Source organism: Rhamphochromis sp. 'chilingali' (assembly GCF_963969265.1).
Source record: "Rhamphochromis sp. 'chilingali' genome assembly, chromosome: 18".
Lineage (NCBI taxonomy): Eukaryota > Metazoa > Chordata > Actinopteri > Cichliformes > Cichlidae > Rhamphochromis > Rhamphochromis sp. 'chilingali'.
Window position 1 is genome coordinate 4,862,485 of NC_137945.1, and position 20,859 is coordinate 4,883,343.

General features: G+C 40.3%; 1 protein-coding gene across 3 annotated transcripts; it reads right to left on the reverse strand.

Annotated features, from left to right (window-relative positions):
• Positions 1–880: 880 nt before the first annotated feature.
• On the reverse strand, positions 881–20,859 carry LOC308385500 (uncharacterized protein). 3 transcript variants are annotated; one of them, XM_080864458.1, is made up of 5 exons: positions 20,575–20,859; positions 17,566–17,671; positions 13,739–14,335; positions 8,018–8,614; positions 881–7,673 (listed from the first exon to the last, which is right to left on the reverse strand). In XM_080864458.1, the coding sequence occupies exons 2-5, from the start codon at positions 17,581–17,583 to the stop codon at positions 7,098–7,100; spliced, it is 1,788 nt and encodes a 595-aa protein (XP_080720584.1). In that variant the 5' UTR covers positions 17,584–17,671; positions 20,575–20,859; the 3' UTR covers positions 881–7,097. The 3 variants fall into 3 exon arrangements, with proteins under 3 accessions (XP_080720584.1, XP_080720582.1, XP_080720583.1); XM_080864456.1 differs by having other exon boundaries at positions 881–7,676; XM_080864457.1 differs by lacking the exon at positions 20,575–20,859 and having other exon boundaries at positions 881–7,676; positions 17,566–18,196.

Below are 20,859 nucleotides of genomic sequence, written 5' to 3' on the forward strand. Positions count from 1 at the left end.
TAAGTTACGTGTGTGATATTTATATTTGTGCTTTATCTTTATTGTCTTTCCTCAGGAGAACAATCTCAAATAGATGAAGACCTGGTCAGCATGGTGATTGAGGACTCACAGCCATTTAGCATTGTGGAGGACAAAAGATTTAAAAGATTTGTTAAATCATTAAATCCCAGCTATGTTCTCCCCACTAAAAAGGTCATAAAAGCAGTGAAAATTTAGTTTTTACAGAATAAAATGTGAACAGGCAGGACTGAGGCCTCAGTGTGTAGCTGTCCATACCTCAACGTTACAAAAGCACAACTACTGTCCACACCCCAACCACACCTCACCTCACAGTAAATGATCATTTCCATTTCAAGCATTTCCAAATAATCATTTTCCATACTGCCACTATAAATATACACAGTATACTGCCATCACTACAATATACATGTTTTACACACTCCTTTTGTTGTTGACATTTACAGGCTGTGTGCAAAATGCCACACTCTTCAAATTCATGCCAGCTATTATTTTTTACGTCCAGTAGGTGTCCTACTAGAGCAAATGAAGCTTCATGAAGCTTCGCGTTGGGGTGAACCAATTGGATGAAAAGCTTCAGTGCTTCATGGGGCTTCATCTGCCCATCACTACCGATCGGTACCCCGCATGCGCGAAAGGTGTCTACTTCCGGTCGAAGCGTTTTACGATAGTTACGGGTCAGAGTATCTTTTTTTTAAAACTTTATTTAACAAACAATGAGTATACAACATACGAACAGATGAAGTATACAAAACAACAGAACATGAACACACAAAGCCAGGGGTAAAAGACGAAGGTAACAATTATAAGAATACACGCAAAAATTCACATACATATATTGTTGTGAGAGCCTTTTTGTTGGTGGAGTCTGATATTGATTGTATGTACAGTTCCACATCCTTAAAATAATGACAGAAATATGGTGTTTTGTTAGTAAACTTACATTTATGGATAAAGAATTTCGCTAAAAGTATTAACAAATTTATCATAAAAAAACATTTCTCATACTTCTTGGGGAACTTAAAGAAACAGAATAAAACATTTTCCCATCGTAAAGAAAACTCCCTTAAAATATGGACAATAACAAAGCTGCTAAATTCCTTCCAGAATCTCTGTGTAAAAGAACAGTACCAAAAAAGATGTGTCACAGTTTCTGGATGATCCCCACAGAAGTACAATTAGTATTTATGTCCCTTTTAAATTTTACCATGTAGTGACTGGCTGGATAACATTTATGTAGAATTTTAAATGAGACTTCTTTCACCTTATTTACAATCAAATATTTATGGGGGACCATCCAGACTGTCTTCCACTTGATATCTGGAACAAATCGGTTCCAATAAGATATTATATATGGGAGAGAGACGATATCTTCTTGGAATAAACTACGTATTCTCTTATTGCTGTTACCAAGTTCCTGTGAAAAGCAGATTTTTCCTATTGGTGACTCAGCTGGATCAGGGAGAGTGACTGAGGTAGAGATCGAGCTGTCAGTGTTTTTATATAACATTAAAGTCCCTGAGGGTATGGCACCAAGCACCATTGAGAATTCCTGAACACTGATTGGAAAATTATATAGTGCAAGAAAGTCGTCGTATGTAAGTAGTTGTCCCTCTTTACTAACCAGCTGAGCCACCAATAGGATCCCATTTTGGATCCAAGTTTCCAGGAAAAGTGATTTATTTTTCTATAAAATATCTCTGTTGTTCCAGATGAGGTATTTGTGAGGTGAGAAGTTGTGTTTATAAATGAGGGTCCACGCTAAGAGGACCTGCTTATGGAAGGATGAAAGCTTTACAGGGAGTTTCTCAACATTGTAATTACAATTTAAAATAAAATTAAAGCCACCAAAACGAGAGAAAATATGATATGGTATAAAGTTCCAGATAGAGATAGGGTTTTAAGAAAATGTTTAGCCCAGTTAATTTTGAAAGTGTTATTTAAAGTAGAAAAGTCTAAGACGTTAAGCCCACCTGATTCGTACGTATTCATCACAACAGTTTTTCTAATATAGTGCGTACGGTTTTTCCATATAAAATTAAAGAGCATACGGTCAATATCTTTACTAATTTTCTTATCCAGATGTAAGGAGAGAGCAGCATATGTTAATCGGGATATCCCTTCAGCTTTAGTAAGTAACACTCTACCTTTCAAAGACAAGTCCCTTTGCAGCCACTGGTTGAACCTTTTTAGGGTTAATTGGAGTGAAGTTTGACGAGCATCTTGATTTTTGGTCTTTGGATATTAACAGTCCCAAGTATGTGACTTCTTGTTTAACAGAGATATTACAGATAGTATTTGCAGGGCAGTCTTTAATTGCTAGTAACTCACACTTTTTAAGATTTAGGCATAAACCAGAGGCCTCAGAGAAATCACTAATCACAGTAAGAGCTGGTGGGATTTGGTTTGCATTCTTCAAGAAGAGTGTGGTGTCATCGGCTAACTGGCTGATGACGAGCTCCTTATCAGCTATGGTGATTCCTTGTACAACACTGTTTGAAATATTAGTTGCAAGAATTTGTGTACAAAGTAAAAATAAATATGGTGAAATAGGACATCCTTGGCGAATACCACGTTTCAGGTCAAATCTCGGGGTGGAGCCGTTAATCATTTTAATAGAACTATTGCCATTTGTGTATAAGGTTTTGACAGCTTTACAGAAAAACTTGCCGAAGCCAAATTTTTCCAAAGAGTGGAAAATAAATTGATGTTCAATTGTATCAAAAGCCTTATAAAAATCCAGGAAGAGAATGAAGCTATTGTCAGGTACCAAATCAGAGTAATCAAGTAAATCCAAAACCAGTCTAATGTTATTAGAAATGTGTCTGTTTCTCATAAAGCCTGATTGTGTCTCATCGATAATTGTGTCCAAAAACTCTTTAATTCTGTTAGCAAGTATTAAAGCCATAACCTTATTAACCTTGTCATTATTAAGCAGGGAGATGGGTCTCCAATTATCAATAAAGAGTAAGTCTTTGTTTGGTTTTGGAATAAGTGTTATGAGACCTTGAGTAAGAGAAGGAGGGAGGATGTTATTCTCTATACTTTCTGTAAAAACCTGCAGTAAAAATGGAGCCAGGAGATTAGAAAATGATTTATAAAACTCTGCAGTCAAACCATCTGTGCCGGGAGATTTATTGGCCTTAAGTGCAGAAATGGAATTACAAACTTCCTCCACAGTCAGAGGGCTGTCACAATAACTTCTATCTTCCACAACAATAGATTTTAGGTTTTTAATATTATTGAAAAATCCTGTTGAGACAGCCTCATTATATTTTGAGTCGTATAGTTTAGTATAGAATTCGGCACAGAAATGTGAAATTTCTCTAGGATTGTCAGAGACAATGCCATTAATATTTAGTTGATGAATAGAGTTTGTTTTTGATCTGTATTTTTCAAGTCTGAAAAAGTAAGCAGAATTTTGTTCGCCCTCCTCCAGCCACCTCTTCCTGGATCTTATGAAAGCACCCTCAGCCTTACGTCGATATAAACCGTCCAGTTTATTTTGAAGTTCTAGTAAACTTAATTTATCTTCCTCTGAGATTTCTTCTGGGGACTTCTGGTAATAAGAGGCAATTCTGCTTATTACTTCTTGTTCTTCAGCTTTCCTTAATTTAGCAATTTGACTCCCGTATCTTCTCAAGAATTTGCATGCTTCAAATTTAAAAAGTTCCCAATTGGTACAAAAGGACTTCTCTCTGTTAGCTTTGTTCCAATAATAAACAATTACTTTATTAATCTGCATGTTAACTATTTTATCTTTTAGTAAAGAATTATTTAACTTCCAGTAAGAGAATTTATGAGGTATAGTATCCAGTGTAAACATTTGGATGTTAATGTGAATTGCTCTATGATCAGTGAGGGGGGTGGCAAGTATATTAACGGTAATATTATCTTTATCAATACAGTCAGAAACAAGCCAAAAGTCAACACGTGATTGCCTGGATCCTGTCTTATTGCTCCAAGTAAAGAGTCTATCATCTGGAAATTTTTCTCTCCAAATATCCACAAGATTAAAGTTTGCACTGTATGAAGACTGCTGCCCTGGAGGCCACCTATCAACCGTATTGTCTAAAGCAATGTTAAAGTCTCCACCAATTAAGAGGACTGAATTTGGGTATTTGGAGAGCCAGAAATTAATTCTTTCTTCTAAGGAGTCAAGTAATTTATCATTTTCAGTTTTATTATTGTAACCATATATATTTACTGCAATGAAAGTACTGTTATTGTGTCTGATTAGTGAGCAGAGGTAGTGTCCTAAGGTGTCACAGTCAGAGTGTAACACATCTCCAGAAAAAGAATTTTTAAGCGTGACAACTCCAGCAGAATGCTCAGAGCCATGGGACAACCAGACTTCATTACCCCATTGTGATTTCCAAAAATTTGTATCAGCAGGTGTGGAATGACTCTCTTGGAAAAAGCAAAAATCTGTTTTAAATTGTTTGGCAAATAAAAACAAAGCTTTGCGTTTACATGTTTGTCTTAAACCCCTGGTATTAAGAGAAACAAATGAAAAAGACAAAGTTATTAGAAAAAAGAAAGAGAAAAAGTAAGTTCTAAACTTCTACAGCTAAGAACAGATCTATAGGATAAGGGGACCGGGTGCTGCACAATTTAGGTAGTAGAACAGTAAAAACCCTGAGTGACTAAGCTTATAAAAACACAGTATTTAACTATCTACTGTACTATGGTTTAAATATAGCTTTTCATAGATAAACACACTCTTCAACACAAAATAAAGCTTTAACCTGAGGGTGAAAATATCAAGTTCACCATGTAAACAAGCTTACAGAAATGTCATTTCGGAGACTGAATAAGCGTCTCTATGAAGGAGGGAAAACTTCTGATCCACTGATGAATCCTCGGCCTCCCACGAAATAAGCCGGCTTACCCTCCTTACGGGCTTTGTCTATCATCGGCCACAGTTTGTCACGACGTTCTCTGTCCTCCCTGGACAGATCTTCAGCGAACCTCAAATGATTGTCCTGCAGGTAGGAGGATGTTTTGGCTGCTTTCCATACAGCATCTCTGTAGATTCGGGAGGTGAACTGCACGATGATGCCTCTAGGTCTGGTGCTACCTTGTCGCTTGGCTCCGAGTCGGTGTACGGTGTCGATGACGTCAGGCAGCCTATGATTTTGTTCTGGCAGAACAGACTGGCATATCACAGTCACCTTTCCCCTTACGTCTTCTTTCTCAGCCTGCCAACTGTGGCACGCGTGCCTAGGGTTGCCGACCCCTGGTGTACAGTATCTTATGGATATATTACTCCAGTGTTTTTTCTCAAAGTTTTCTATGAAACTTTGCTGTTGAGGAGTACTTGGTGAGGGCTAGTTCTTTTAGGTTCAGCAGCTAACAAGATGGTGTATCGGTCAGGATACAGGAGGACAACAGGCTTCCACTTTGCTGGATTGTCACCGCCAGCTGTTTTATTGCCACACAATATTGCAGAACATAGACATAAAACCCCAGAGCCTTTTATACATTTGCACTGTCTACTGCTGTAACAAAATAAATTTCCCACGCTCGGGACTAATAAAGGTTATCTTATCTTATCCCATACTGGCATCCTTACACTGGCTGCGAGTTAGGTTTTGAATTCATTTTAAGATTTTATTATGTGTTTTTAAGGCGTTGCATGGGTTAGGACCCTCAAACCTTTCTGATCTTTTAAATTGGTTCGCTCCTGTAAGATCACTGAAGTCTGTGGTTTAAAAGCTCTTAGCTGTCCCAACGTCCAGATTAAACACAGAGGATAAGAAAGGTCTGGCCTCTCTTATCTGGAAACAAAATTAACAAAATTGATTGAAAAACCTGTTGCAAAAATTCCTTTTTGTTTAGTTTTGTGAAGCTACTAACTGATGAACTAGATTACTGGTAGAATGATGTATAAATTAAACATGGTTTGCCCTCTTATGCATATTGTATTGATGTATCATGACTAGTGATGTGCAATACCACTGATTTACTTTCGGATCCGATACCAAGTAAACTTCAGGGTGGTATCGACGATACCTAGTACAAAAACTTATTTTATTTATTGTATCTCAAATTTTAGTGTCATCATGATAACAGGACATCAGACTACTTGTTCTTATCACATAATAAAGCTGAATTCATCATGGCACCTTTAAGTTCAAGAATTGCTATAATCTCTGCAACGTTCGGCTTTCAGAATTTGTCTTAAACAGCATAAAAGCATGGATCCATCCCACCTTGTATCAGGAAAACGTTGATGAACTCTGAACAAATGAAACCACAACTTTAAAAAAATGAGCTCCCAAAATTAATTGTTTCGACATCTTAAACACAAAATCATAAGTTTTAATACCTACAGCAAGTTTAAGGAAAAATAAAAGATTTTAAAGATGTTTCAAATTTTTCTCAAATATAAAACAGCAGATGGAACTTACATGCATCTTCTATGGGATTGTCTAAAAATATCTAAATTCTGGCTCTGCATCAACAAGGAAATGAACTTGATACTAAACTTTAAGATATATAAACATCCGGGTCAATTCTTACCACAGTTGCTGCCTCTGAATAAAAATCTGGACAAAAAGGGATCCACATTATTAAATAAGCTTATGTTTAATGTCAGGAGATGTGTTATTGAACTGGATTATGGAGCAGCCCCCCTACTGTAACTCAGTGTTACAAGGAAACTTCATAACTTTCAGGTCAGATTTTTAATAAGCTGCAGGAACCCTGTTCAGTGTGAGTGGAGAACAGCCAAGTCTCCTCCTCTGATAAACCTCCATCTGTGCCACTGAAAACAGTTCATCTGACTGACTGTAAACATGTTTCCATTTGTCACTTCAGCCTTTACTCTGAAATACAGGAAATGAAATCACAGCTCAAACTTCTTCATCCAACTGCTGGAACAAAGCGAACCACTCGACATGAACACTGAAGCAGAACAGTTTAGAAACATTAAAATGAGACTAGGGAACCATTTTCATTCATAGTTGCCTCATCAGATCTTTACAGGAGATTCACTCTGAACTCTGTGGAGCCTGATCTCAAGGGTTTTGAGTCTGACCCTGAAAGCAGAAGAGGATCTTTCTGTCTCTTCATATTCACTGTGATGGGAGTGATTTCAGCCCTGAGTGATCACGCTGATGTTTGCACAGAGCAGATAATTTAGTGAATGTTTTGGCACATTGGTAACAGTGAAACAGTTTTTTAGTAACGTGGGATCGTTTGTGTTTGGAGTATGAACTGAGATTCCTGAAGCTCTTGTCACACTGGTCACAGCTGTAGTTTCCTTCCATGTGTGCACATTCATGCTTGTTACGATTAGCTGATTGTGAGAAGCTTTTGTCACAGTGTCTGCACTTGTATGGTTTCTCCCCTGTGTGGACTCGTTTGTGTCTTTTAAGCTCACTTGCAGTAATGAAAGATGACCCACACTGATCACAGAGGTGGTTTTTTGTCCCACTGTGAATGAGTTCATGTCGTTTTAATCCCCTTAATGTGGTGAAGCTTCTCCCACATTCTTTGCAGTATTTCAGTTCTTCTCCAGTGTGTCTACGTTGATGTGTTTTTAGGTCAGCTTTCCAACTGAAAGTTTTTCCAGAGAGGTCACAATGAAAGTCTTTCCCACCACCACAGTGATGACAGGGTTGAGAACTGGATCCATCTGTGTCGCTCTGCTTCTAAACAAAGACACAAAGACAGTGTAAGTCAGTCCTTCACCATTTTTATCCTGAATGTCGCCTGAAATAAAGAGCAAATAAAAAACAAACAAAATCATAACTGAAATGAAAATCTGAATAATCACTCAGAGCTGCTGAGATTCGGGCATTTCGAGCAAAATAAAATTATATTAAAAAACTCGATTCAGGATTTTAATGAATTGATGTCATGTTATCCAAGCCAGAATCGATTTTAATCGTAAATCGATTATCAAAACCCACCCCTAGCTGAGACAATTTAATGAGCAGAGTTGTTCCAAACAGTCAGGCTAAAATGACAAGATAACAATATAAATACATACCTCACAGTAACTGCACTTGTAGAGTCTCTTTCTGGTGTGGATCTGTTGGTGTCGTCTCAGGTAACGTGGAGATTTAAAAGTCTTCTCACACAGGTCACATTTATAAGGTCTCTCCTCAGTGTGGGTAAACATGTGTTGTTGTAAGTCTCTGTCTGTGACAAACTGTTTGCCACACTGATCACAGCAGTACACATCATGTCCGGTGTGAATGCGTAGGTGTGTATTTCGGTTCCCTAACCGGCTGAAGGTTTTCCCACAGATGTCACAGCTGTATGCCTTAATTCCAGAGTGGGTAACTAGATGATTCTGTAAGTGGCTACTGTGAGTAAAAGCTTTGTCACACTGATCACAGCTGTACGCTTTAACTCCACTGTGGATGAGTTGGTGTGTTTTTAGGGAACGCTTCCAGGAAAAAGTCTTTTCACACAAGTCACAGCTGTACGGTTTCTCTCCAGTGTGGATGACCTGATGACATTTTAGTGTAGACTTAGCAGGAAAATCCTTCCCACAATCATCACAGGTGTGTGTTTTCTCTCCCTTTCTTCTGTGAGGTTTGTCGGCCTCCTGAGAGCGCTGACTTCTCGCTCCATGTTGGTCCTGCAGTGACAGAGATACAAACAGAGGCAGTGAGTGAAATGCAGTCGTGGAACAAACTCAACCTTCAAACTCCCTCCATTAACACTAGTTTTAAACCTGAAGGTGGAGTGTGGCACTGAACACCTTAAAGGTCTCTTATCCCCACCTGCTGGTAGTTCTGACACATTACATCCAACCTGGTGTTAAAAATAATTCATGACTTTTCAAACACTCTAAAATATTTTTTCCTTATTTTCCTTACTTTTACTCCCCACACAAAAAGGACTTTCTACTCATTGTATTTTCAAAACAGACTTTTTTACTTTTGGTTTGAGAAATTTGAGAGGAGTTATTTCATCACTAAGGGCATCAAACATCAAACCAATTTGAGCCTGAAAAGTAACACATGAAAGACAATCCTGATCGTGTACTAATCACCAGGGTATGAAACATAAAAAGAGATGAAAGAGGCAAAACTGTGAGTCATAGTCAGGAGTTAAAGTGAGACGTTAGGGCTGCACAATTAATCGTTAGAAAATCGCGATCTCAATTCATACTTATGTGCGATCTCATTTACAAATGACAACGATTAAAAAAAAAAGAAGAAACAAAAGATGACGATTGTACCGCATTTTGATCCGGGACATGAAAACAAGCGCTCACTCTTCCTGCTCAACAAATGACAAGGGCGGAGCCTTATACCACGTGATACAGAAGCCAGCTTGCTGATGCAGGGGAAAAAACAACGGAGAGCATGTGAGAGATGACGAAGCTGTAAAGGTCAAGAAAGTGACAGGAGAAAATCCGTCCCGGTCAACCACCCAAACATCAATAACGGGAACCTTATACAGCGCCGTCGAACTCCCGCAGGCACAAAGAAATTATGGAGGCTTTCACTTATCACCTGGCTAAAGATATGGCTCCCATCAACACTGTGCAAAACGAGGGATTTAGGAAAATGATCAACACCCTAGACCAGGGGTCGGCAACCTGCGGCTCCGGAGCCGCATGTGGCTCTTTAGTCCTTACAGTGCGGCTCCGCGTGGTTTGGGAAATAAATTAGAAGTATTTAGCTGAAGTGTATTTTATTTATGTTAGTTCTTTGTTAACTTGTAGTTCTAAATTGGAAGATTATTGTGATATTGAAATATAAAAATAAAATTATATTCTATTTTTTTTTTCCGCTCAAAATAAGCGTCACACTGGCGGAAGCCGATATACCCCCCGAAACGCCGTGCAATTTATCGAGACTTTCAACCCCATGTAGGACAATTATGGATCTTCGGATCCACATTATGTCAGCAGCTGTTCTCCACCGTGAACTATGTTAAAAACAAACACCGCTCAGATGAAAGTGACTTCGTACAATCCCGATCTGCAGACGCTGTGCGCAGAGGTTAAGGAGCAGAAGTCCCATTGTAAACATATCAGGGCAGACCCGACGATGTTTGTACACTCAACAAAAATATAAACGCAACACTTTTGTTTTTGCTCCCATTCCCCATGGGATGGACGTAGAGACCTAAAATTCATTCCAGATACACAATATAACCATCCCTCCCAAACAGTGGTCACAAATCAGTCCAAATATGTGGTAGTGGGCACATCTGCCATATTGAGATAATCCATCCCACCTCACAGGTGTGCCACATCAGGATGCTGATCTGACATCATGAGTAGCGCACAGGTGTACCTCAGACTGCCCACAACAAAAGGCCACCCTGGAATGTGCAGTTCTTTGCGCTATTGGGGGTCTGGGGACCCAGAACCGGTCAGTCTCTGGTGTGACCACCATTTGCCTCATGCAGTGCAACACATCGTCGCATGGAGTCTATCAGATTGTCAATTGTGGCCTGTGGAATGTTGGTCCACTCCACTTCAATGGCTGTGCGAGGTTGTTGGATATTCGTGGGAACTGGTACACGCTGTCGTATACGCCGGTCAAGCACATCCCGAACATGCTCAATGGGTGACATGTCCGGTGAGTATGCTGGCCATGCAAGAACTGGGACATTCTCAGCTGCCATCTGCCCTGAACAATGTGAACCATGATTCATCCGTGAAGCGCACACCTCTCCAACGTGCCAGACGCCATCGGATGTGAGCATTTGCCCACACAAGTCTGTTACGGCGACGAGCTGGAGTCAGGTCAAGACCCCGATGAGGACGACGGGCATGCAGTTGAGCGTCCCTGAGACGGTTTCTGACAGTTTGTGCAGAAATTGTTTGGTTGTGCAAACCAATTGTTCCAGCAGCTGTCTGGGTGGCTGGTCTCAGACGATCTTGGAGGTGAACCTGCTGGATGTGGAGGTCCTGGGCTGGTGTGGTTACACGAGGTCTGCGGTTGTGAGGCCGGTTGGATGTGCTGCCATATTCTCTGAAACGCCTGTGGAGACGGCTTATGGTTGAGAAATGAACATTCAATGCACGGGCGACAGATCTGGTTGACATTCCTGCTGTCAGCATGCCAATTGCACGCTCCCTCATTGCTTGTGGCATCTGTGGCATTTTGCTGTGAGACAAAACTGCACATTCCAGGGTGGCCTTTTGTTGTGGGCAGTCTGAGGTACACCTGTGCACTACTCATGATGTCAGATCAGCATCCTGATGTGGCACACCTGTGAGGTGGGATGGATTATCTCAATATAGCAGATGTGCCCACTACCACACATTTGGACTGATTTGTGACCACTGTTTGGGAGGGATGGTTATATTGTGTATCTGGAATGAATTTTAGGTCTCTACGTCCATCCCATGGGGAATGGGAGCAGTAACAAAGGTGTTGCGTTTATATTTTTGTTCAGTGTATGAACATACTTTTCAGCATCTCTTTATTGACCACTTTTCACACACGGTTGCTGTACGTATACAGCCGGCTGTAGCTTTTCAGCTCACAGCCCGACACACACCAACACAACAGCATAGAGAGCACAGACTTTAAGGCGGCGAGGCGTGATTGCGGGTCCCGCTCAGATGCATCTGCCTCCCCTGCAGCAGCGCTGCAGACCACGCCCCGCCACACACATTAACCAGGTAAAATACATATTTAGGCAGAATTTTGCAAATATCTATTTTTCATCTTTTAGCAGCATAGTGCTTTTTTCCAGTTATTTTTTTTTAAAGTCAGGTCAAGGCTCCAAAAGCCCAAAGGCGATATAAGGGTGGCGGCTCACAACAGTTTTTCTTTGCTACATGGATCATTTTAGTTCAGCTGGGTGTCTTTCCTTTTGTTATATTTCTTTAAGAGTTCAAAATGTGTTAATTACAGAAATAAAATGTAATTTTCTCTGTAGCACTTCATGGACTTCATAAGCAACACACCTTAGTTGTTCACACAAAGCATAAAGGTAAAAACAATATATACAGGGTTATCTTCATTTGAGATGTCAAAAAGTATTTGCGCCCCCATCGTTTTCTTTTGCGTGGAACCCGGGTCCAAATGGCTCTTTGGGTGTTAAAGGTTGCTGACCCCTACCCTAGACAAACGCTACACAGTGCCATCCTGCAACTATTTTTCAAATGTTGCACTACCTGCTGTATACACGCAGTGTCGAGCAACGGTGGAGACGAAATTGTTCTTATGTTCAGTCTCAACTATTACGAAGTTGATGTGCAGTTAATAAGTGTAATAAATATTTATATTAGAAAAGAAAATCGTGAGAGAATCGTAATCTCAATTCTAAGCAAAAAAATTGTGATTCTCATTTTATGCAAAATCGTGCAGCCCTATGAGACGTTGTTCTTCTTTCTTTTTTGCACAGCACCTGAACAAACAGGTAATTTCAAATGCAGCGTTTCTATCAACAAACATCAGCAAACACACAAACTGTTTGTGTGCAGTTTGTCTCACAGTGTATTGCTGGCTAAAGGTCCAGCTGCTGTACATCACAGGGAGAGAAAAGAAAGAGAGCTAACTTCACTCAGAGATGGAGAAAGAAAAAAAACACAGGACAGGAGAGGAAGAAGAGAGGTTAGATTTAAAGGGAAGGACTGCTCAGTGGGATTTGATCAACTGGAGATTAAAGCTTACATGTAAGTCCTCATGTGTTGAAATCAGATATTGGGTCTGTACTAGAGATGGCACGATACCACTTTGTTATGTCCGATACCAATATCATAAATTTGGATATCTGCCAATACCAATATGAATCTGATACTGTGTGTTTTTAATCAATAAAACTGACCACCACTGGTGGTGGTCAGAGGGCCCGGTGGCACCAGTGTCCGGCAGCCTCGCCTCTGTCAGTGCGCCCCAGGGTGGCTGTGGCTACAATGTAGCTGCCATCGCCAGTGTGTGAATGTGTGTGTGAATGGGTGAATGACTGAATGTAGTGTAAAGCGCTTTGGGGTCCTATGGACTAGAAAAGCGCTATACAAATACAGACCATTTACCATTTACATTTTTTAATATCATGCTCAAGTAAAAAAAAAACAAAAAAAAAACACTAAATGTATTCTGTTATACCTGTATGCAAAAAATACACTGCACCCAAAATATTTCATAGTTCAGCAATACTGACCAATCTAATGAATGTAAACCTACTCCATCCTCCCTATTCTGGTATTTTAAAGAGTAAGCAACCTAACTAATAGGGCTCTAAAACTCCCAGCAAAAAAAAACAAAAACAAAAGGCAACCACCCACCCTCCACCTCATGATACTTGCAAGGAAATCAATTATTTTTCAAGAACATTTAAATAGATTCAACATCTTCAACAGATTTGCAGACTGCACAGATGGGACCTTCCCAAAGGAAAAAGTAGTATAGCTTACTAGGGTATATTAGACTTGATAGTTACGATATACAGTAATGAACTTCTATACATTTTACATCAGATTAAAACTTTGGGTGTAAGCTTCGTATAATTATTTATTAAAAGATAGACATTTTAAATGAGAATAAGAAAGAAAAGCATGTAAGTCCTCATGTGTTGAAATCAGATCTTGGGTCTGTACATGTGTCATTATGTCTTTTTTTTCAGATTATGAAACATGCTGCAAAACAATCTGAGGCAGATTAACTGTGCCGCCTCAGATGCAGCCTTTTCCAGGCAGTAGAATTGCTAACATGCTAACACAGTTTAATGAGCAGAGTTGTTCCAAACAGTCAGGCTAAAATGACAAGATAACAATATAAATACATACCTCACAGTAACTGCACTTGTAGAGTCTCTTTCTGGTGTGGATCTGTTGGTGTAGTCTCAGGTAATGTGGAGATTTAAAAGTCTTCTCACACAGGTCACATTTATAAGGTCTCTCCTCGGTGTGGGTAAACATGTGTTGTTGTAACTGTGAGCCTGTTGTAAACTGTTTGCCACACTGATCACAGCAGTACACATCTTCTCTGGTGTGAATGCGTAGGTGTGTATTTCGGTACCCTTTCCGGCTGAAAGTTTTCCCACAGATGTCACAGCTGTATGCCTTAATTCCAGAGTGGGTAACTAGATGATTCTGTAAGTGGCTACTGTGAGTAAAAGCTCTGCCACACTGATCACAGCTGTACGCTTTAACTCCACTGTGGATGAGTTGGTGTCTTTTTAGAGCAACCTTCCAGGAAAAAGTCTTTCCACACAAGTCACAGCTGAACGGTTTCTCTCCAGTGTGGATGACCTGATGATATTTTAGTGACTCCTTCAGAGTAAACTTCTTCCCACACTTGTCACAGCTGTATGTTTTCTCTCCCTTTCTTCTGTGAGGTTTGTCGGCCTCCTGAGAGCGCTGACTTCTCGCTCCATGTTGGTCCTGCAGTGACAGAGATACAAACAGAGGCAGTGAGTGAAATGCAGTCGTGGAACAAACTCAACCTTCAAACTCCCTCCATTAACACTAGTTTTAAACCTGAAGGTGGAGTGTGGCACCAAACACATTAAAGGTCTCTTATCCCCACCTGCTAGTAGTAGAAACACATTACATCCAACCTGGTGTTAAAAATAATTCATGACTGTTCAAACAGTAAAATAATTTTTTCCTTACTTTTACTCCCCACATTAAAAAAAAAGGACTTTCTACTCATTGTATTTTCAAAACAGTCTTTTTACTTTTGGTTGGAGGAATTTGAGGAGAGTTATTTCAGAATCAGAATACTTTATTGATCCCTGGGGGAAATTATTTTTTGTTACAGTGCTCCATTATAAACCAACATTAAGACAAGACAGACAATATGCTAACTAAGAATAGTACAATATATACATATACATACATACATACATACATACATAAGTCACTCATAAATAAATAGCTGGAAAAGAAGCGTGTAGTTGTAGCAGTAACCAGTGTGTTAAGTGGATGCGTTGTACAGGGAGATGGCCACAGGCAGGAAAGATTTCCTGTGTCGTTCAGTGGTGCTTTTCGGTAATCTCAGTCTCTCACTGAACGAGCTCCTGTGACTGACCAACATGTCATGGAGTGGGTGGGAGGTGTTATCCAACATTGTCTTTATCTTGGACAGCATCCGCCTCTCCGACACCACCTTGAGGGAGTCCAGCTCCATCCCCACAACATTGCTGGCCTTACGGATTAGTTTATTAAGTCTGTTGGCATCTGCGACCCTCAGCCTGCTCCCCCAGCATGCAACAGCATAGAGGATCGCACTGGCCACAACAGACTCATAGAAAATCCTCAGCATTTTCTGGCAGATGTTGAAGGACCTCAGTCGCCTCAAAAAACTAGAGACGACTCTGGCCCTTCCTGTAAAGTGCTGTGGTGTTTTTAGCCCAGTCCAGTTTATTGTCAATGTTTACTCCAAGGTATTTATAGTCCTCCACAATGTCAACACTGACCCCCTGGATTGAAACGGGGGTCAAGTGTTTCCTGGTCTTCCTGAAGTCCACGATCAGTTCCTTGGTCTTTGCCACGTTGAGCTGCAGATGATTCTGCTCACACCACGTGACAAAGGAGTCGATCACAGCCCGGTACTCTGTCTCATCATCCCTGCTGATGCATCCAACCACCGCAGAGTCATCAGAAGACTTCTGAAGATGGCAGGTCTCTGTGCAGTGGCTGAAGTCTGTGGTGTAGAGGGTGAAGAGGAAGGGGGAGAGGACAGTCCCCTGTGGTGCCCCTGTGTTGCTGATCACCTTGTCAGACACACACTGTGGGAGACGTACATATTGTGGTCTTCCTGTCAGGTAATCAACAATCCAGGACACCAGAGAAGCATCCATTTCATCACTAACTGTGTTATTTAAAGACTGCATGAAGATCCTCTGCAGGTTAGTGCAGGATAAACAGGTTCGTTTGCTGAACTGTGATGGATTTAAAGTAAAGAACAGTGTGTGACTGGTGCACAGTGACTGTGGTGCTCATGTCACAGTTAGATTACATCAAGTGTAGCAGAGATTCATTTAAACTGAAGCTCATGATGCTGACATTCATTCACTGAGTTCCACCTTCATACCAACAGTATAGTGTCTAATATAAAGACAGTGTACTGTCAGTGTAGAGGATGGAAATCAGCCAGGACAGCTCATGAAACATCTGCTGACATCTGGTTGAATTCAGTTGTGTACATCCACAGAGAGCAGCAGGTCAGCTGATCACAGCCTGTACTTTAAGAAAATCTACTGGAGCTCTCAACAGAAATTATTGTGAGCTGTGATTCTTTTCCCCACGCTGAGCCACTACAGCTGATTTTAGGGTTCCCACCTGCTCAATCCCACTTTAACCTCTTCCCTGCTCATGTTCCTGTTTAGAGGCAAAGTCACCCTCTACAGTGTAGGCAACAGAAAATACACATATGTTTTATTTTCCTTCATTTTCTACTTAACTGATTCAAACAGAGAACCTTTATTAGAAATAAATAGTTTGTACTTCATTTACTAATCTTATTTTATTATTACATTAACAAAGCACAAGGTTCAGTTAACTTTGGATAAAAACATGTGGTTAAAAAGTTCTTCAAGGAGCTACTTTTACTTTTTTACTCTGATTACATTTCAGAGCATTTTTTCTTTTTCACTGTTACTTAAGTAAAGAAGGTGAATGAATATTTTTACTGAAGTATTTTTAACACTAATATCTGTACTTCTACTTAAGTATAGAGTAAATGTACTTTTGCCTCCTCTGATCATTTCTATAATATTATTTATATCAGTGATGGCCAAATGAAGCTTTCTGAAACACTGAAGCTTGTATTGAAAAAGGTTCATTACTCGAAGCTTTTCAACACAGTCCTCTTTGGTGACATCTGCTGGCCAAAAATATGAAGAGCAGCTTGAATCTACAAATTATAATGAAGCTTCATTATAATTGCCCACTCTACAGAGCTCAGCTGAGAGCTTCTGTCTGATATCGGGCTGCTGTTGTGGTGCTTTGAACGTGTATTTTTTGGGGTGATGAAAAAACTGTTAGGTTTAATGTATGTGTTGTAGGTTGCCATTTAAAAAGCTACACAATGCCATTTAGAAAGCTAGAATGCTTCTGTTTGCTATCTAGGTAACCCACGCATATGACTACGTGCATGACATTGATAAGGGGAACAAGCAGCCTTGAGAAGAACAGATTCTACCAACAACAATCTGGGAGAGCTGCACTCCCATCATATAACCACACACAATGTATAATCACGTTTGCACAGCACAATCACTTCGTAACCAGTTATAGTAGTTTCTCATAGGTAATACAGCAACAAGCTTTATGAATATTCATGTGTGTAACCAATAAAAACAACCTGCAGGGGGAAAGCAAGTTGAAGTGGGTTGGAGACAACTGCTTCCCCCTCGCGAGTGAAAACTTGAGCTCTGTGTGACCTCGTTCCTGAGTGAGTTTCTGTTTATCCAGCAGTATCAGGGGTAAAACTCTGACAAATGTCCATTTGATTATTAATAATGTTGATGAATAAACCTTCCTTATTTTAACATGTGCTGTGGTCTCTAAAAAACAACATAATATACAACACAGTCATATAACAGGTTGGGAGGATGAGAGTTTTAGACGTGACTGATTATTTGGTGAAACTGTGATATTTTCCTCACCTCCTGTGTTGAGCTCATTGTTTCCTCTGTAGTGACTCAGCTGAGTCCAGATGGCTGAAAATGTTCCTCTGCTGCTCCGTCAGACTCTTCTCCTCCTGCTGATCAGCTGGGACACAAAACAGATCTTTGTTAGGCTCCACACTGCACTGAAGAGTCAAAGTGTCTCATATGTTCATCTGACAACACAAAGTACAAATTTCACTCTGATTGCTTGTAGAAATCTTGTGAGACGTGTTGTGCTGCAAAGTGAGGAAACTCTCTCACTCACTTATACTTCAGGAGGAACTTTGTGACATTGGCTCTAATATTCTAAGCAGCCCTTTACTATGACAGGGCCAGAAAGTCCTATTTGAAGGTTTGGGAGAAGGACCATGTTAAAGGTGGATTGGGGTTTATACACTTTGTTATGATACAGGTAAGGCTGTAAGAGCCTGAGAAGGTGTCCTGAATGAACCTCTAAAACCAGTTTTCAGCTAACGACTCTGCTTCAGTCTGGAAAACAGCAACTACAAGTTTAAAGACTCCATCAACAATTCACACCCAGCAACAGCCTGAACAGCTCCTCCTGTGGTTTCCACAAACAGGGACAGACCTGTTACTCCCCCACCCCACACTTTCAACTCCTTCAGCCCCCCAGTCCCACCACCTCCACTATTCCCCAACAACCACTGATTAAAGCTCATTGATCAAATGCTGTGATTGCAGCGACTCACTCACTGTTGTCGGGATGAAATATTATTTACTGTTACTATTCATAATCATTAGTAAAGCGCTATATAAAAATACAGGCCATTTACCATTTACAGGCCATTGTTATTATTGTTGCATCATTTATGATTTATCATTATCACTTCATTGACACATTTATTGAAACTGTTGATGTTATGTTAAAGTCTGTATTTCAGGTGTTAGTATAACTACATTATAATCTTATATACACATATAAGCTCGGTCAAGTTAATTAATGGTTTGAAGCTACAGCTGGCGCGAGTTCGACTGATCTATGGAGCAAAGTTCAAGTTGAAAGAATTGCCCTACATGTTTACAGTACAATTTACCACATATTGAAGGCTGGTGTGTATGCTCAGCAGCCTGCTGCATTGAAGTTTGCCTGGTAATAGATGACTCAAACGGAGTCAGGAAGTATCCGGTTGTTCAGTCTGACGTCACTAGCCGTGTCTGGGCCTAAACTCCGCTGCAGGTCCATATATCAAACGATCACTATGGCATTACTGAGAGTTGAAAAACTGTCTAAAGTCTTTCATCTTTAATAAAATGATCAGCGTTCTGCTCTACCAGGTGTAACAATTGAGTTTAACATCCAGGCATCCATGAAAACGGAATTTATGACATTTAACGGAGTTAGAAGTTAGCAGGGACTTAGCTCGCTAGCTTCTATCTAAATACAATATAGCATGTCCTGACTGCGGGGTTTTGGAAACAAATTAAAACGTACAGCTCTGCTATCACTTCCAACATAAATGAAGACAGAAAACTAAACAGCAGTGACGTTTGTAGGATTACTGAAGTTTGGCTAGCTGATATATAATGATGTGCTACGTGACCGCTAGCGACACAGCTATGTTAGCATAATATAAACAAGCTAACTTTTTTTCCACTCGATAAAAGTTAACGTGAGTGTTCTCGGTGGTCAGGAACAAATGTAATCGCATGGCAGGATGCTGTAAAAGGACCAAACTTCAGCCAGGAGAACAACTGAGATAATCCATCCACAATACGAGGTTAGTCGTTCATATACTGCTGCATGGGCTGGGCTGTAGTTACATCCTAAGGTTTTAAAAACTGAGCTTAAATAAATGATTAGCGGTAATAAAAGCCGAGGGAGGTCAACAGGGATCACTGACTGTTTTAGGAGCTTTTTGAGATCAAATAGAAGAAAATACATAACATTAAACATGTTAAGAACACAAAAGCCATATTAAACGCAGACTACTTTAGGCCCGGAAGTAGGATTCGTCGTGTCATCACTGAACAACCGGATACTTCTAAAATGTCTTTGTTTGTTGAGTGAGGTCATGTACTGAGGTTAAAACACAGACAGAAGTCGGCCTGCACACATAGTAGACTTGTGTTGCTTGTAAACGGCATGCTCATGTTCTGTTCTGAAGTGCAGAGGGAGTGGAATAACAGGCAGCATCTGGAGGAACAGAGGAAGTAGCTGTTCTTTTTTAGAATATGTCCTCGCTGGAGTTACTGGAACATGCATCTGCGGTGACGCATATTACAAGTATAAATATCACACCCACCTATTGTTCGCGGGAGATCGAGGCTGATGTTTTGCAGAGCCCATCTTCACCACATATATGTGTTTTAATAAAATCATTTGTGTTGACCCACTATGGACTTTCAGTCGTATGTCTCTTCTCAAATTCGAACCACAACACTGAACGGTAATCATGGCCATTGATTAATGAGCTTTGATCAGTGGTTTAAGTGCTTTCCTTCCTGCTTTGACTGCAGCTGTGTTTGACACAGGAAGACATTTTTACATTCTTCATGATTATACTTTATTCTTTTTGGGGGAAGTGCAGCTTTAAACCTTCACATGATTCAAGTAAATCCAACAAATCAATCTGAACGATCACAAGTGGGAAAAACTTCTGTAGACAAAATGAAATCAAACCCAACATTCAATCCACAACATGATTAAAAACATGATTCTCCCAAATCACCAAGAGCTGCACATTAACCACCACAATATATTTTATTCTCTGTGCTTTCAAATATGAACACTGTTTACTTTCATCTCTGTTTCATTAGTTTTTGTTAACATCTTCCTGTGCATCACTTTACAGCAGCCAGACTCATTAAAATGAGACTTTGTAGGAGTTCACTTCCTCTCATGTGGTCATCCACAGCAGCTGGACTCTTCTCTCAACGTGTTCACAATAAACTGTGAACAGACACCGAGGAGAGCAGCAGAAGACCTCATTCAGGAGCTAAACTCAACATGAACTGAACTCACAGTAAAGTTAGCTCGGTGCTTACCTTTAGATGAGCCCACAAACCGAGAGAAACTCCGTGATGAAGCTGGAACTCTTTCCAAACACAGGAAACAGATCAGGGAGCAGAGACCCACGTGGTTCACGCTGATCTCAGCTACGATCCAGGAGACAAGGGTGGGCAGATCGATGCAGATATCGATCCAAACGGTGGTTTAGTTTGTTTTATCATCCAAATTCCCTACTTTACTCGCTTAGGACGAAACGGTAGCTCCGTCTGTGCAAACTGTGTACGGCATATGATCCCGGAACAGGATTCTTCTTCTTTATA